This window comes from Sinohyriopsis cumingii, chromosome 4, assembly GCF_028554795.1.
Source record: "Sinohyriopsis cumingii isolate HCF-2022 chromosome 4, ASM2855479v2, whole genome shotgun sequence".
Classification (NCBI taxonomy): domain Eukaryota; kingdom Metazoa; phylum Mollusca; class Bivalvia; order Unionida; family Unionidae; genus Sinohyriopsis; species Sinohyriopsis cumingii.
The window spans coordinates 134,756,934-134,775,617 of NC_142964.1; the positions used below are offsets into that span (position 1 = coordinate 134,756,934).

At 34.3% G+C, this 18,684-nt stretch overlaps 1 protein-coding gene and 1 long non-coding RNA gene across 2 annotated transcripts in view; one reads left to right on the plus strand and one right to left on the minus strand.

Moving 5' to 3' along the window:
* Positions 1–4,311, minus strand: part of LOC149802128 (uncharacterized) — a 145,578-nt gene extending 141,267 nt beyond the window's left edge. The window contains exon 1 of the long non-coding RNA XR_016420785.1: positions 4,179–4,311. This is a non-coding gene — a long non-coding RNA (uncharacterized LOC149802128). The remainder of the gene's footprint in view (positions 1–4,178) is intronic.
* LOC149802130 (uncharacterized) overlaps positions 1–18,684 on the plus strand; it is a 42,713-nt gene that overhangs the window by 10,714 nt on the left and 13,315 nt on the right. The window contains exons 5-7 of the mRNA XM_089956533.1: positions 556–701; positions 4,191–4,359; positions 11,096–11,606. Coding sequence (XP_089812659.1) covers positions 556–701; positions 4,191–4,359; positions 11,096–11,606 — 826 coding nt within the window. The remainder of the gene's footprint in view (positions 1–555; positions 702–4,190; positions 4,360–11,095; positions 11,607–18,684) is intronic.

An 18,684-nucleotide genomic window follows, 5' to 3' on the forward strand; every position in this document is an offset into this window, starting at 1 on the left:
TTGGAGAACAAAATTAAATACATAATTTTTTTTAGGGTGAGCAGGGTAATGATTTCAAATGAGTGTCAGGCTCCTAATTTGAGGGTCCTGGTTCAGTACCTGCCTGAGTCATCCTAATTTGAGGGTCCTGGTTCAGTACCTGCCTGAGCCAGCCTGGATTCATTAGTGTTATCTTTGAGACAGGATGGTCTGTTGTTCAAACATCCCTGAAAATGTTGAATTTTTCTCAACATTGAAAATGATTTTTGGTTGGATATAGCATGATATGGTACATAGTACTATGAAAGTTTGTGGACCCCAACCATTGTGTTGTGTGGTTTCACTGTAATAGTTTTTCAGAACATTATGCATGAACCGGTATGAAATATGACTTTATGAAGCATACTTCATGGTGCCAAGAAGGGTCTCTCTGTCTTTATTATTTTATTTTTGTTTTCATGAGATTTACTGGAATTAAGTATGACCATAACAGAATTTGGGAGCAAAGATAACTTTTTTTGTTTGACACTTTGTTACGTGAAACAGTGAATGATTTTATTACATTTTTTGTTACAGGTCTTGAACATCTACCATGTAGAAAATCTCCAACTTGGGGAGAAATCAACTGTTATCAAGTTTATGCAGACAGATGAGAAAACAAAGAATGAAGCGGACAACAGTAACACAGCCACAGGAGACTTATTTGACAATGAACATAATGAGTATGTCTAAATGTTAGAACTTGCCTGTACGGAATGAGTATGTCTAAATGTTAGAACTTGCCTGTATGGAATGAGTATGTCTAAATGTTAGAACTTGCCTGTATGGAATGAGTATGTCTAAATGTTAGAACTTGCCTGTATGGAATGAGTATGTCTAAATGTTAGAACTTGCCTGTATGGAATGAGTATGTCTAAATGTTAGAACTTGCCTATATGGAATGAGTATGTCTAAATGTTAGAACTTGCCTGTATGGAATGAGTATGTCTAAATATTAGAACTTGCCTGTATGGAATGAGTATGTCTAAATGTTAGAACTTGCCTGTATGGAATGAGTATGTCTAAATGTTAGAACTTGCCTATATGGAATGAGTATGTCTAAATGTTAGAACTTGCCTATATGGAATGAGTATGTCTAAATGTTAGAACTTGCCTGTATGGAATGAGTATGTCTAAATATTAGAACTTGCCTGTATGGAATGAGTATGTCTAAATGTTAGAACTTGCCTGTATGGAATGAGTATGTCTAAATGTTAGAACTTGCCTATATGGAATGAGTATGTCTAAATGTTAGAACTTGCCTATATGGAATGAGTATGTCTAAATGTTAGAACTTGCCTATATGGAATGAGTATGTCTAAATGTTAGAACTTGCCTGTATGGAATGAGTATGTCTAAATGTTAGAACTTGCCTGTATGGAATGAGTATGTCTAAATGTTAGAACTTGCCTGTACGGAACGAGTATGTCTAAATGTTAGAACTTGCCTGTATGGAATGAGTATGTCTAAATATTAGAACTTGCCTATATGGAATGAGTGTGTCTAAATGTTAGAACTTGCCTATACGGTTTCAATGTTTAACCTTTTTCATGAGGATATTTAGTTTTTTTAGCATTGACATTACCACAGAATTTGAAAATTTAAATATCAGCATAAGAAACATGAATATTCAACGTTTGGAATGTGAAGTCTAATATCATTCCACTATAACACCAATATGATAGACTGGTGTATAGAACATAGTTTTCCAGTGTAACAACAAAATGTAAGTAAACAGCCAGTGAAATGGTAAATAGGGGTAGTATTTCATGGTTTATAATCAGTGGAATTTATACTTTGTTTTGTTTTTACTGTACATTTATGTAGTCTACTATGAGATCATCGTTAGAATTCATTTCATCAAAGCCTGCAGAGTAACTCAAACACATGATACTATGATTTCATCATTAGAATTCATCCCGTCAAAGCCTGCTTAGCAATTTGAGCACATGATTTTATGTATTTCCCTAATTTTTGCACATTTGGAATGAAATCAAGTTAATCAGTTGTGAGTACAGATGCACCAAGACAGTGTTACTTATGGTAGCTCATAGTTTGGGAATCTTTGCTTAAAGAATGGTAGTGAAGATTTAGTACAAGTCAGGTTGTGTTACAACTTGAGTGGGATATCTAGAACTGCCATCATATAGAAATTTCATCCCATATACTACAAGAAAACTAATGTTATGAAAAGCATTATTATTATTATTATTATTATTATTATTATTGGTCAGAAGAACAAGTGAGCCTATCCATTGCATTGTCCATCATCCACCCACAATTGCTATTTTAAACTTATAGAAATAAAACATTGGAGCACTTTAAACCATATTTAGCAGAGATCATTATGGTGAGAAGGCTTTTAATGTTTGTTGATAGGCTATACATGGCGGCCAGTATTAATGGTGGAGGAAGAACCCGGGAAAAACCCGGAAAGAACCACCGACCCATGAGAAGCTACTGGTTAGCTTTCTCACATACTCACATTAGCTGAAGCTGAGACTCAAATCCATGCAGACAGAGGTGAGATGGCAGTGATCTGTAATGGAGAGCGCTTCAGACCACTTGGCTGCTCTGGGCCCCTTTAATGTTTGTAGAAATGAACCAAGCCACAGGTGAATATGGCTACTTTTAATTCTGTTGTAAATGCCTTAAGACAATGAAGCAAATATGTAATAAATATAGCTGAAGATTCAAATTATATTTGTGTTTGTAAAATATATATGTTACTACTACTGACCAAAATATCCAAGAATGAAAAGTTAAAAAATGTGAAGAATTAAATTGAATAATTTCAGTAATGGTTAAAAAAAATCTAATCTGGTCATTGCTGTATAAATATTTCATCTCTTTGATCTTTGCTTAATTGTATGAACAATGTTTTAGTTAAAAGTGTCTAATTAAAAAAAAAAATTAAATTGTAAAAAATGTGAAGAAAAAAAAACAAAATTGCTAAATTGCTGTTGTGGTCTAAAAATCTATTCACCTATAGCACATATTTACCCGCAAGATACCATTTTTCTCTGTCAAGTGCTTTTTGCACAAGTGAATATAAGCTTTTTGGGATGGACATCTGGACACATAGATGGACATCTGGACACATAAATGGACATCTGAACACATAGATGGACAAGATCAAATCAAAATATCCTGTTGCATATAGTGGGAGAACATAAACAGAGAAACTTTAGCACAGTTATATTTGTAACATATGCAGTATTTAAAAAAATGGAGGAAAATTGGAAGAAATTTGTTCAGAGAGCATCCCACTGTTGCAAATTTCTTAAGTAAGTGCTCTTGTGTTTGACATTTAGACTGATGTGAGCCAGGCAAAGACCTCCAGCACACATGGACCTAGTACTACTTCTACTACTATTATTAATGCAAACATAAATGGTGGTGGTGGTATGCATTTAATAGTGATATCCATGGTCTGTATACATTAGAACTGATTTATAAACAATATAAATAACTTTGATTGAGAATTCTAATTTTGGTTTGAATTGTTAGTGTTATGCAAACTTGGTTTAATGCCACTGTTTTCATACATGAAAAATCTTTATTTCAAGAACAACGCCTTGTATTGTAAACAGTACTGTATATTTCAATGACAAGGCATACAGTGGACCTGAGGATGTAATTTCCTTTGGTAACATGTTCTAGGTTGGACTTGTGGGGTAGACTGTCATTGTGCAGTTTAGTGCAGTTTTGACCAAGAGCTGGTATATAACAAACATAATAACCCTCCCTTCCCCATTCTGGTACCACATTTTCAAAACTTCAAAACTTCCTCAGCAAGAATGACCCTTTGGGCTCAAAACCCAGAAGCAGATTTGATACTTGAAGTAAGCCTTTGTGATTAAGTTTAGAATCCTAGTTAAAGGATGAAAGTTTACAAGATCCTCAAAGTGCTGTGATTTTAACTTCATTCTGATTCAGGTTACAGAAAGTCACAGCTTATGGATTTTAATTGGAGTTTTGTGATTGGTATGTTTTGAGAATATTAGGTTGGGTCCCTAGCCACCAGTGACACCAAAAATTTTGTAATTGCAGATACTGCCAAGTTTTATCATCAACTCAGGATGTGAAATGTAAAAAAAAATTGTTGCATTAGTTGAAATGATCACTCCCATACACCCCTTATAGTATCTGTTACTTACTTTGTATTTTAGTGAAGATTCACAGAAACCTGCGGATTTGCCCATACCAGATAGCAGTTCTGTGGCTGAACTGAAGGATGAACCTGCCGATGTAACCAGCCAGCAAGATTCCAGGCAGAGCCAGGACTGCATGGACCTTTCTTTCAGGAATAGTCATGGACTGGAACTCCGTCTTCTCTTGGTAAGATAAACATTATATTCAGGAATAGTCATGGACTGGAACTCAGTCTTCTCTTGCTAAGATATACATTATATTCAGGTATAGTCATGGACTGGAACTCAGTCTTCTCTTGGTAAGATATACATTATATTCAGGAATAGTCATGGACTGGAACTCAGTCTTCTCTTGGTAAGATATACATTATATGCAGTGAAGTGCTCCTTGGGTAAACTGGCCTTGATATGTACCAACATTTTAGACTGGATTTATCAGTGATCCTGTAATCAAGAATATGCAGTTATAATTCTTAACCCTTTACCTCATGCAAGTGTCCTTGGATGCCTCCACTCCATTCACATAGAAGCACCTTTTGACACCTCTGCTTGATTCGTATGGAAGCATCTTTTGACACCTGCTGTAAACATCAGCCATTTTCAGCCAGTTTTTATAGCGCCACCTTCAGGGAAAACCCCCTATTAGAAACTACATTTATTTATGCGAATGACAATTATGTCAGATCATGTGGTCACTTTTATGCTTTGGTCAATATCTGCTATTTAAAGTAACTGGGTTGTAATCTCCAGTCTCCAAAATGTAGGTTGCGGATTTCATTCAGTACTTATGAAGTTTTCACGATTAAAATCACAACTATGAAAGATTCAATAACTTAGGTAAAGGCTCTGATATTGATGTAGTCAGCAATTAGTTTTTGTAAATTATCAAATTCAGATGACTTAGTGATGTAGACGCAGACAAAAAACTTGTAAATTTCGAGTATGAGAAATGGCAGCTACGGTTGGTCATGCAGCCTCACTAACTAAAGGGGAATGAGTTCTCTCAAAATTTTAAAGCACATAAAAAATTCTAACACGAAAAATAATTACACAGCTATAACAATCAGACTTTACTCTTAAATTTTTCCACACATAATGGATGTGTAACAAAAATGTAAAATGGTTAAAATTGCTGTTAAATGTAACATCACTACATTGCTTAACAGTTAACAGGCAGGCCTATGCATATGGAGTCGAATAGGTAACAGGTGTTCTATTTATAGCATGCTGCACTTGGTAACTTTGCTCTATGAGGTAAAGGGTTAAGACAGGAATTGCTAAATTAAATATATGGATTATCCAGAGGCCAGATCTGATAGGTTCTACTTTTTTTAATATATTTGGATTACCCAGAGGTCAGTTCTGATAGGTTCCATTCATTCAGGTAATATTGTTTCAGTGATTTTGTTAATTTTGTTGTTACCCTGAATCACAAATTTAAATACCCAAATGAAAGCCCCCTCCTCCATTTTCTCACTGAGTTTCATTCATAGAAATCAACAAAGTGATTTGATAAATCAGTGTCATTACTGTAATCTGGTAATAAAGTATAAAATTTTACATGTGTTTGATTTATTTTAACTGTTTAAAAACAATTATAAAGCATTTTTTATTGTTTCAATGCATGCATAGCTATATGTTACCCAGTAGCTGTAGTTTCCAATCTCCTTAAAATCAATATGTTGAGATATAAGTATAGACAGAGAGAAACAAGAAAAAAGAAATGGGTATTGAACATTAATAATAGTGGTAAAGAAAGAAAGACAAATAGATCATACCAGTATAAGAAAATCAGATTCAGTACTTTTTCAAATTGATCCTTTGTTCAGTTGCTTCTGTTTTTGTAATATTTAAATCCTACTGAAAACACATCTCATTTAATCCATGCATTTTTGTTCCAGATGAACAACAAAACTGTAAAATGCTAGAACTTTGTTGCACAATTACTAATGAACCACTAGGTATAAAGAGTAATTGCAGCAGGGATTTTTATACAAAATCACTGATTCAGCATCATGTCAGTCCCATCTGTTGAGAAAACTAAATGTTTGTCAGGTAAAAATAATCCTGATTTTTTTTGTCAAACAAATCCAGTCTTGTCATGCACTTAAGATCATGAGAATAAAAAATTGAATTGATCCACTCAGCCATTCACCGTGGAAATGTTTTATAGATATACTTGAAGAGTATGAAAACTTGTATAGATAACCTTGAAGAGTTTTGAGGGGGGAAGGTATTTTTCTTATAGAAAAAGACTCCATCTAGCTTGACAGAAGCTTAACAACTTTTAGAAATATGTATCTTTTGGCATGTTCGGAGTTGGATGAACATCCAAGCACAACAGATATTGTCAATACCACTCTGGTGTAATAAATATATCAAGATAAATGTCATACATTCTTTCTGAAGAAATGATGTGAGAAGTTTATATTCTATAAGGTCTTTATTCTATAAAGTCTATACATGTATTCTATAAGGTCTTTATTCTATAAAGTCTATACATGTATTCTATAAAGTCTATATTCTATAAAGTCTATATTCTATAAGGTCTATATTCTATAAAGTTTATATTCTATAAGGTCTGTATTCTATAAAGTCTATATTTATTCTATAAAGTCTATATTCTATACAGTCAGTATTCTATAACGTTAATATTCTATAAAGTCTATATTCTGTAAGATCTATATTCTATAAGGTCTGTATTCTATAAAGTCTATATTTATTCTATAAAGTCTATATTCTATAAAGTTTATTCTATAAATTCCATATTCTATTAATTCTATATTCTATAAAGTCTGTATTCTATAATGTTTATATTCTATAAGGTCTGTATTCTATAAAGTCTATATTCTATACAGTCTATATTCTATAAAGTTTATATTCTATAAAGTCTATATTCTATAAAGTCTATGTTCTATAAAGTTTATATTCTATAAAGTCTATATTCTATAAAGTTTATATTCTATAAACTCTATATTCTATAAACTCTATATTCTATAAAGTTTATATTCTATAAAGTCTATATTTATTCTATAAAGTCTATATTCTATAAAGTTTATATTCTATAAAGACTATATTCTATAAAGTCTATATTTGTTATTAATGAAGCAATTAACAAAGATCACATGCTCCTTGCATACAAATAGTTTATTCAGAATTATTCCGTTTCAGTATTTTGTAGAATTTGAGGGAGATTTGGATACAATACCAGGAACTTGATAAAACACTGTTATTAGAATCACCACAACACAAAAAAAATAAATCACCTCAGGAAGCAGGACAAAATTTTAAAATCATTTTATAGATTAGGTCTGAATGGTTCCAGTTCAAATGTAAACTACACAAAACTATTTTAAATCAGAATTACATGCACAAAGATTAGGAATCAATATTTTACCTTCCCTTCTGTACTACTGAGGAAACAAGACTTCAAATCAAAGTTCTCCACAGGATTCTCTTTACCAATAGTAGTTTGTTTAAAATGAAAATCCCTGAATCATCACTTTTTTTTTGTAATGAAGCTGAAGAGACTCTGCTTTATTTATATTTTGGATGCCATGTTTTGAAAACAGTATTGATAAATTTTAGATCAGTTCTTAGAAACAAATGTCATGTTGAGTTAGATTTAAAAGAAAATACAGTATTATTTTGGAATTAGAAATTCACTGTAATTGGAGATTATTGATGTATGCTTAATTCTGATTAAAAAAATTACATATATATTTGTAGGATTAAAAGTTGCATTCCATGTTATGTGACTTGCATAGAACAAATCCAACCCCCAAATCCATTTTTCCTAAAACCATGAATAATTAGTTCCAGTCTATGACACATTTTCACATAAATGGCAGTTATCAATTCAGCATGAATCGGCTTGATTGATGAAGCTGTAAGGTCCACCAATAGAGTACACTGACCTTCATCTACAACATCTTCATTTTTCCTGGTGGTCCGCATGGCCTGTTTTGCCTACCAGTTGTGGAATTATGATTTTAATTCTTCTTTGTGATCTTTATTTTTTTGTAAAGACCAGTGTTTGAATTTGGCTCATTCATGAGGCAGGTTCAGACAAATGAGTAATTCAATTATTTTTCAGTTTAGTTAGCAGATTTGCACTTTGATTAACTCAGGATACATCTAAGGGTGACACTGCTTGCTAATTGCAATGAGCAAGGTGCAGCTATTATGTACTGTTCAGTTCACATGTGGAATGATGAAATTATCCAAACTAACAAGGATCTAAGTTCAGTTTTACCATTTCTAAGTCAGTGTGTTAATGCCTTGGTTGTCTGAAATGATCGATCTTGACAAGTGATTGGTTTGTGTTCATACAGGTGGTTGTATTGTTTTAACCATTGAAGCAACTTCTGCATGTTGTCAATGTTGTTTTCTTCTGTATTCTTTACGCTGGGTATCTGGTGAGGTTAATCCACAAATTAAATGCCTACAAATATGCAGACTTAATTGACAGATACAACCATACTTTTCAATACCCCTGAAAATGACTCTTTACAAGACCATGAAAATTGAGAGCTGTGAAAATAACTACTACAGTATCTGGATTTATTACCAAAATGCCATATCTGCTTGGTTCAACTGTGTTAAAATAACTGCATTACCAAGAGGCCAGATCTGATAGGTTCTTCTCTTTTTAAAATATCTGGACTACTCAGAAGCCAGATCTGACAGATTCCATTATATTTAATTTAAATATCTGGATTAGCTCAAGGCCCTCTCAGGTTTTATTTTTCAGTTGAGTCAGTTTTATATGCACTATTTCCTGCAGGGTTCCACAGTGTTAGGTGTGGATGCCTCTTAGTGAGTGTAAAACCAGTCAAAAGTAGGTCAAATGTAACTCTATTTCATGTGTCACAGACTTAAAAGGTTTGTTCAAATTTAGCAATTTTAAGTCAGTTTCTTCTGCAGATAGCAAACCACATCCTAATGCCACATCTTCAAAGTCAGTATTACACGTCTATCTTCACTTTTAACATGAAAGATATGTTAGGTAGGTCTAAACTTCAAATGAAATGGGTTGTTCCACTTTGCCTATTATGCAGATTAGCCTCTCACTGCAGTCTTCAAAGGGTCGAATCCCTGAGTGGCCAAGTGGTCTAAAGCGCTCACCATTACGGATCACTGCTGTCTCACCTCTGTCTGCATGAGTTCGAGTCTCAGGCTCGGCTAACGTTGGTACGTGAGAAAGCCTGCCAGTAGCTTCTTTTGGGTCGGTGGTTCTTCCCCGGATTTTCCAGGGTTCTTCCTCCACCAATTATACTGGCCACCATGTATAGCCTATCTTGTGCTGAAAAATGGCGTTAAACCCCACAACAACAACAGCAGTCTTCAAAGGATTTAACACAGCTTCACCCTAGCTCTTTGCAGCCAGTCAAGAAATATGTGAAATGGTGGTTGCTTATGTCTGACCACCTTACATTTGAACTGTATCTATGATAATCTATTGTGTAAATTGCCTTAAGATAATTTTACATGAGCTTTAAGCAGGTATTTTTACTTATGTAAGGCTCTTTATGTCTGTGGGTTTCAAGTTTTGTGGTTTGTGTAAACAAATACATATTCGTGGTTAACTAATTTCGTTGATTTATCATTTACCAGCTCCCCACCTCATATTCATATACATAGGTTTACTATTATACTAACATTCATTTTGACGTGTGTATGAGCAAACAGGTTTAATCACTTCTGCAGTAATGAAGTTACTAATTGCCTACATATGGCATATATGTGGAGATCTGAAATAAAATGCCGTCTAATTTTTCCACACATGTTAGAGCTAACACATTTATTACCAAAATTGTAATCTTAAGTAATTTGGTTCTCAGGAATTCTTAATGCCCGCTATCAAGCATAAAGTTCTAAACAGTTAGGATTCAGGCTTTTTAACAAAGTCAAGAACTGTAAACCTGACAAGCCTGCCAAAATCACCAGATGGGAACTCCTTGTTGCTGTAAATCTTAACCTTAAAAGTAAAATAGGTAAAGTTTGGGTGTATTGTGGTGTTATTAATGCATGCATTGTGATGACTGGTGCTGAAGGTATTGTCATAAAATATGACTTGAAGAGTGGTACTCAACACAGATGATTGATCAGTTAAATTAACTGGAGGATTGTTGAGATGTACATTCAAACCAGGTCTCAGTTCATACAAAGTGGTTTATTAACATGCATGACAATGTAGAACTTTGTAGAGACATGACTGAAATGGACTTTGATAAAGCTTATTATTTGTTTAGCAGTTGGTTATGCAAACATTTGTTCACATGTGGGATTATTATGTGTTTTGGGAAATGAAGCAGGACACAGAGAGTGAGTAAATCTGCTTTAATTACTATGCTCTACATCACATAGAGTCATTACAGTCTTGCATGAGTTTTCATATTCATGAAGTTTTGCATTCAAATTCAAATGATTTCACATTCTCAGCACTATATATAGCTGTGGTGTTAAAACAAAGAAAGAAACAGGTGATGCTTTTCCATGAATAGGACAAAAGAGGTGAGTAATTGCTGGCTTGGTTAATGTTTCATTGCAACTTCAAATTTGTTGTCTGGAACACCCATGACAAGCATGAAAGTTGGAACCCAACAAATTAAAATTGTTTGAAGGTATTTTATACAGGCTGCATGCTATGGTTATATGTAGTGGTGATAAAAGAGTTCTTTCTCACCATAAGTCTGTTTATTGTTTTCTAAGATTACTGAAAATTGTTTTACAAAACAAAACTGTGTTGTGGGGTTTGGGAGTAAACAATCATATTTAGTATGACACATCATGTTATGGCAGGTATCCAGTAATTAAAATCAAACAGGTATCCAGTAATTAAAATCAGACAGGTATCCAGTAATTAAATGTAATCATTAGATGATATTTTGATTATAACAGATCTGATCTAATTTTTTTAGAAACCTAAAACTGAGGCAGAGGAGGAAGAGAAACAGATATTGGGGACCAGCTTAAAGGTTGATATCAAGTCAACGAAAAAGGAGGAGGAGGGATGTGAACCAGATGTAAATAAGAGGGATCAGTATTCCCATTTGGGTGCTAGACCAAAAGATCCTCAAAAAAAGCTAGTTGGAAAAGCACCATCAAGTCCCTTGGTATCACTAACTCCATTAATGAGACAATTTCAGGACGGAGATGGTGGGGAGACAGATCTAAATACTGTAGCTGCTGTGGCAAGCAATGAAATAGGAGTGCAAACTGTGCAAGATACTTTGCCAAAACTTTATGCTGAGTCTAAGACCACCAAAAGAGGTTCCACATGTGGTGAGAAACCACAGGCAGATGTAAATCAGTATCAAGTTATCTGGAGATCTGCTGCTCCACTATTGGCTAGGGCATTTCCCTTCATTTCATTGCAAGATGTCATGTCCTCCCTGTCTGTCTGTACAGATGATGACTCCCTCTCTCAAGGTAATGACTAGTGAAAATGAAGGAACACTTAAATTTAAATGCGTGCTTTTGAAGCATGCTTCACCTTCTCAGAGATCATATGTGTGATTACATTAATGCATTATTTCAGTGGATCTGGGTCTCTGCAGTTTGCTGTTGGACCTGACTTATAAGCAAGTAAATACAGTTACTCCCCTTGAATTGAGTCAGCAATTCACTTGAAAAACAACAAGTTGAACAGAGGACAAAGATAATCTCATGTTATGCCTTTGACAAAATTGGCAGATCGTCAAATTGGATTGCATTTGTCTTTCCTTCCAACTGTTTATTGCATTTTAGGGTATCTTTTTTGTTTAATCAAATCCTGCAAAATTTGGAATGCAAAGCTTTTGAAACTTTGCCTTGAGTTTTTAAAACAACACCTTATTTTGAACATGGCCATTTTTTCAAGTGTTCTTCCCATGGTAGGGTTCATAGTTTTGTGTTGTAAACATACCTACAGCTTTCATACATTGCCTTTTATACTTTGCTCAGTTCTTGCAGAGATAATGCAATCTGATGGCACTAAATACATTTCTTAAAACAATTTCAGGTTTTAACTTGGCCATTTTTTTCAAGTGACCATTCTATGGTAGAGTCCCATCTTTGTTATTGACTCCTCCTCCAGCTCTGAATGCTTTCTTTTGAACCTTCTCTACACATAATGTAGATTTCTTAATGTACAAAGAATGTTTTCTTTTGAACCTTTTCTACACATAATGTAGGTTTCTTAATGTACAAAGAATGTTTTCTTTTGAATGTTCTTTTACACTTAATGTAGACTTCAGTACACTTAATGTAGACTTCTTTACACTTAATGTAGACTTCTTTATACTTGATGTAGGCTTCTTTACACTTAATGTAGACTTCTTTACACTTAATGCAGACCTCTTTACACTTAATATAGACTTCTTTACACTTAATGTAGACTTCAGTACACTTAATGTAGACTTCTTTACACTTAATGTAGACTTTATACTTAATGTAGACTTCTTTATACTTGATGTAGACTTCTTTACACTTAATGTAGACTTCTTTACACTTAATGCAGACCTCTTTACACTTAATATAGACTTCTTTACGCTTAATTTGTAATGTTTCAGATTTGGTTTTTATATAATATCTTGAGTTTTCCACAATCTATAGTTACCACACTTTGTGAAAGTCTTGCATTTGTGGTATGGAAGAACTCTATTGATTTTAGTGTGGTTGAAAGAAAAATGGTTTGTCAACATTAACTTGAATTCTCCACCATCTCAAGTTACCAAAATGTTGTGAATAGCTTACACTTGCAGCAAAAAGGTTAACATCACTGACTAAAAGAAGAAAATTATTTAATGTATATTAGCTTACATTCTCCGCTGTCTGTAGGTATAAAACATTGTGGATGGCTGGCACTTAGGGTAGGAAGAACCCTATCAGTGCAGGGTCAACAGGTCATGGTCACTGTGACTGAAAAAATAATTTTTTTTCAGCACAGTAACATTAGCTCTACATCACAGACCTGGACCAAACTTTGTGAATGGCTTACAATAATTTTTGGGGGTCAAAAGGGCAAAGGTTAAGTTCATGTTGACTGAAAGAAGAAATGTGGTTTCTTCAAATATTTCAATAAACTAAACGACATGGGGCAGGCAGTGTGCCATTCATTATAGTCTTGTTCTAACAATTATAAAGAATGTCTGGAAAGTGGCTGTTATGCAGTCATTCAAGCTGTAATAGCCTGCACTATACTAGTGTTAAGCTGTAGTAGTCTGTGCTATACTAGTGCCAGACTGTAGCAGTCTGTGCTGTTTTAGTGTCAAGCTGTAGTAGTCTGAGCTGTATTAGTGCCAAGATGTAGTAGTCTGTGCTATACTAGTGCCAGGCTATAGTAGTTTGCACTACACAAGTGCCAAGGTGCATTAGTCTGTCCTATACTAGTGCTAATCTGTAGCAGTCTTTCCTATATTAGTGCCAAGCTGTAGTAGTCTGGGCTGTGTTATATTAGTGCATAGATTTAGCAGTTTGTGCTATATTAGTGCCAGACTGTAGCAGTCTGTGCTATATTAGTGCCAAGCTGTAGCAGCCTGTGGTATATTAGTGCCAGACTCTAGCCATCTGTGCTATATTAGTGCCATGCTGTAGCAGTCTGTGCTATATTAGTGCCAGGATGTAGTAGTTTGTTTTATATTAGTGCCAGGCTGTAGTAGTCTGGGCTGTGCTATATTAGTGCCAAGCTATATTTGTGCCTAAAAGAGTTGGGTCATTATTTTATTTATTGTAGGTTATTGTAAAATCATGGGTAAACTTTGAAATAAAGAATTTTTTATATACTTTTATGCAATGAACAGGGATAAAACCTAGCCAAAACTGCTACATGTATTATGTCAAGTCATGTCTTGACTTCAGAATTTCAAATTTTATTGATAAAACCCATTTTTAGTTTTGATTATGTAACATTATGCACAGTACTTCATTGTATCAACTGAATTATTATAGTCTTTACCAGCTTTTGTAAATCTTACAGCATTGTGAATTGTCAACAATTGAATGAACCAGGAAAAGAAAAAGTCATGAAGCAAAATGCTGTAGCTGGAGATTTGATTATCGTATCTGCTCTGGCCTAGATTTTGAATACCATATATAAGCTTTTACTAGGTCATACACACAGGACTCCAAATTTGATGTCTTTGTGATTTTGTTTCTTTTTTTTCTTACAGGAAACTTGCATACACTAAAACAATATCCTAAGCTTGCTCAGCCATGCTTGACAAATTGTAATTTTAAGTCAGGTTATTGATTAGTATCAACCAAATGCTTACTCATTAATATCAAAGTAATGGGAGCTTCTCACTGATGAAGATTTGCTTTTATGGGATTTTCTTTTTCAGAGGCATAATTTTACCTAGAATTGTTTGTTTTCGGACAAATTGGGTACAAATCTAGTAAAACTTAATTCATTTGCATAGAATTAATGTTTTTCCATCCACTAATAAATTCTTTAATAAAAAATAAATAATAAAAAATAATAATCCACTTCTTTCAGCCAGACACTTAATTTTTCCATCTGAATCATGCAATTTCCCAAATTAAGTTGAAGGAAAATATTGCTTGCATTGGTGTTATGTTACTTGACCAAGGGAAAATCCCAAATTCACTTATCCAGAGTAAGCCTATTATCTGTTAATTTAAAAATAAATTCATGTATTGGTATTCCTTTATGTCTGGTATGGCTCATTTCATGTTTCTTCGACCATGGTCAGTTTGGCAGTTAAGCATCTCTAATGCTGTTCAAAGCAGTGTTGTGAAGACTTTCAACTTGAAGTTTCCCATTCAAGAGTAGGTGATTGTGATCAGTAAGTCATGTTTGACGGTGTTCAAGATTTGCAATTTATTGTATTTCTCAATTACTTTTCAAACTAGGGTCATAAAACTGTGAAGTGCTAAATCAATAATGGCATTAGAACTGTGCCATGGAGCGATGTTTAGAATTTTGTTTTTATTAGCCTGCCTGTGAGAAATAAATCAGAGCTGATGGCATCATTGTCATCATTTATAATCAGGTTAAGATTATAAAAGTTTTGTTTAACTGCCCCCTTTGCCAGCTTATCAAACTACATCGTCATATTTACTTGGGTTATTTCTTACATTATACTGAACCACCCTTGGCAATGTTAGGTCACCTTTACATACAATTTTTAATCCCCTACTTTTCAGAGAAAGGGCAGGACATTAAATTGGGCCTGTCAATCCATTCTTCTATCTTACTGGCTATCTCATTTTCATTCCTGCATAAAACTTACTTCATTATATTTCATCCAAATTTAGTATGCAGCTTGATATCAATCAAGCATTGGCTAGCTTCAGTTATCAGCATTTTACACCATCAATCAGCTGATGTATCAATCCTAATTGTCTACACAATAGCTCCCTTAGTTATTATTGAATTTCATTAACATTTGATGTGCAGCTTCATGCCAAAGAGACCTTTCTGAGCTTAGTTTATTGCTTTTTATTTTATAATTTTACTGAGTTAAAGGTTGTAATTGTTAGAGCCATCTATTTCTTTTCTTCACAATGAATCATTTGATTAGTAGATGTCAAGCAGATTTGGTATGATTTTTGATGCTGATGAAGCCTTGACTATGTTCATTTGCCATCATTCTGTATGACAGTTAATTGGAGTTATAGACCCTGACTGTCAGACCCAGTCACTTTTGTTACCGCATAAGTCCCTTAATTATTAATGGAGTTCAACTAAATTTGGTATGTTTTTTTTAGATAGATGAAACCTGAGTTCAGTTATCATTCTTCTATATTATTATTTAGAATAGTTATAACCCCTGCTTTTCAGACCCACCCACTTTCTTTTCTGCACAATACATCCCATGATTATTATTTCAACCAAATTTGATATGCTGATATTGATGAGACAGTAGCTGAGTTCATTTAGGTGGCGCTCTACAGTTGCGTATTTTGCATAGGGTTAGGATTTTAAAGAAAAAGAATTTCCCCAGCTTTCCTCACTGGTTATACTGGCTATTTAAAAGAGACCTTGTACATCTTAGGTATAATTAAAAGAATCTTTAATTCCCTTTATTTTGGTGTATGATTGATGGGTGTACTATGGGTTATAGAGTATACAGCTTGGCCTTACTTCAAATGTGCACCTTTCAAAAAAGTGCTTGCTCTACTTGGTCATTTTTACTTCCTGAACTTAAGAGGTAAATTGTATAAAAAAGAGCCGATAACTTTTTTTACATTTTATATATTTGGTAATTCATTCATTGCACTTTCAGAAGCTGGTATTGTCTAGTCTGGCAAAATTCATTTTCCCTGTTTTAATAGCTGCTATGTGTAGTGTACTTTAGACTAATTCAGGCTGATTTTTTAACACAAGGGAGCAGTCATTTTAGTTAGCAGTGTGCTTAAATCATGTAAAATTTCCAAAAGTACAATATCCAAAGAAATATCATCCACATTGCATTACTATAGCATATAGGTATGCCAACATTCTCTCCATTGTGCATGTTTTAAATGCGAACTACTTCACCTTACATACATCACTCTCTCTAAAGTACATATTAATTGGTGAGTGCCCCCTTATCACCCCCCTGACTGTCAGACCCACTCAAGAGTTATAGCCCCTGATTGTCAGACCCACTCAATTTTATTTCCTCACAATACCTGTCTTAATTATTATTCATTTTCATCCAGATTTGGGTTACAGCTTATTGTCAATGAGATCTTGGCCAAGTATGATTGCTAGTTTTTATACAAATGGTTATGGTATAGAAGTTTTGTTTTCCTGGCAGATCTCCAGCCATAGGCTTGGTATGTTTGCGGATGAAACTTGGTTACATCATTCTGGACCATCCCAAGTAAATATATGTCATGGTCAGACTGTTTCTGACATCTTTCTAAACCACCTCAGGTGAAAGTTCGTCATAGTGAACTACTTTTCATACACTAATGATTTTGATGTTTAAAAGTTTTAAAGTTTTTTTCCCTCCTGACAGTCACCAGCTGTTTGCATATAATTAACATGGGTGCTTCTTGTATCATAATTAACTGCATTGTAGGAAAGTAGGTTACAATGACTTTATTTTTATTACACAAATGATTTTCTTATTAAAGGCTATCCCCTATGTGGAGGTTTTGTCTTTATGGCAGATCTCCAGCTGTAGGCATGGTATATTCATGAAACCAAGTCATTGTATTTTTTGCATTATTCTGAATCACCTGCATGAAAATTGGCTGATGATCATCACAATATTCTGAATCACATGCATGAGAATTGGCTGATGATCATCACATTATTCTGAATCACCTGCATGAAAATTGGCTGATGATCATCACATTATTCTGAATCACCTGCGTGAAAATTGGCTGATGATCATCACATTATTCTGAATCACCTGCACGAAAATTGGCTGATGATCATCACATTATTCTGAATCACCTGCGTGAAAATTGGCTGATGATCATTACATTATTCTGAATCACCTGCATGAAAATTGGCTGATGATCATCACATTATTCTGAATCACCTGCGTGAAAATTGGCTGATGATCATTACATTATTCTGAATCACCTGCATGAAAATTGGCTGATGATCATCACATTATTCTGCCCTTCCCTGAATATAATGTATGTCACTGTGATTTTGCATATAATATTTACTTTGTGGTATTCATTTTATCCCTAACAAAAGACAAACACCAGCTTACAGCTGAACTTGGCTGTCCCTCTGAGAACTTTAGTCTGCTGAACTTGGCTGTCTCTCAGAGAACTCTAGATTGCTCATTATATAGATAGCTGATAGTAGGCACACTCAACTCATTGTTGGAAGTAGACAAGCCCCAAAGAGATTGTATTGTGTATGTTTTTACTAGCATTTTTAACCCTATTGTACAAATGCAGATAGATGGTTGATGCTAATTTCTTTCTATCTTGCCCTTTTTTGTTACATAGATGTATCCCAGGTATTATTCATATTTTTGGGTGGGGTTGGTCTGGGGTATACTTCAGCATGTCTTATGTTCATTATGATTTAAGAATAAGGGACCGCGATTATGCCAAGATAGCAGGCTATGTGAAAAGAAGATCATAAGAAACAAAAATCTTTATACCATGGGGACATTCTGTATGTCTGTAATTAATCCAGGAGTGTAGATAGTTATTTTTACCTGTATGCACAGCCATCTTAAGTTCTTAACTTTAAAACAACATTAAATTACAGTTCAAAGTTTCCTAACTGTCCTATATCAATACAGCAAAACCTGCCCTACTATACACCTCCACTGAAGGGGCAGTCATTTATATCTAGACTTCTGCCCTACTATACACCTCCACTGAAGGGGCAGTCATTTATATCTAGACTTCTGCCCTAATATACACCGCCACTGAAGGGGCAGTCATTTATATCTAGACTTCTGCCCTAATATACACCGCCACTGAAGGGTCATTCATTTATATCTAGACTTCTTCCAATAGAGGAGTTTACTTAAACATCACCTATGTTTATTTTTCAAATGTCTATGGAGGACTCTGGTGGCCAAGTGGTCTAAAGTTGTTG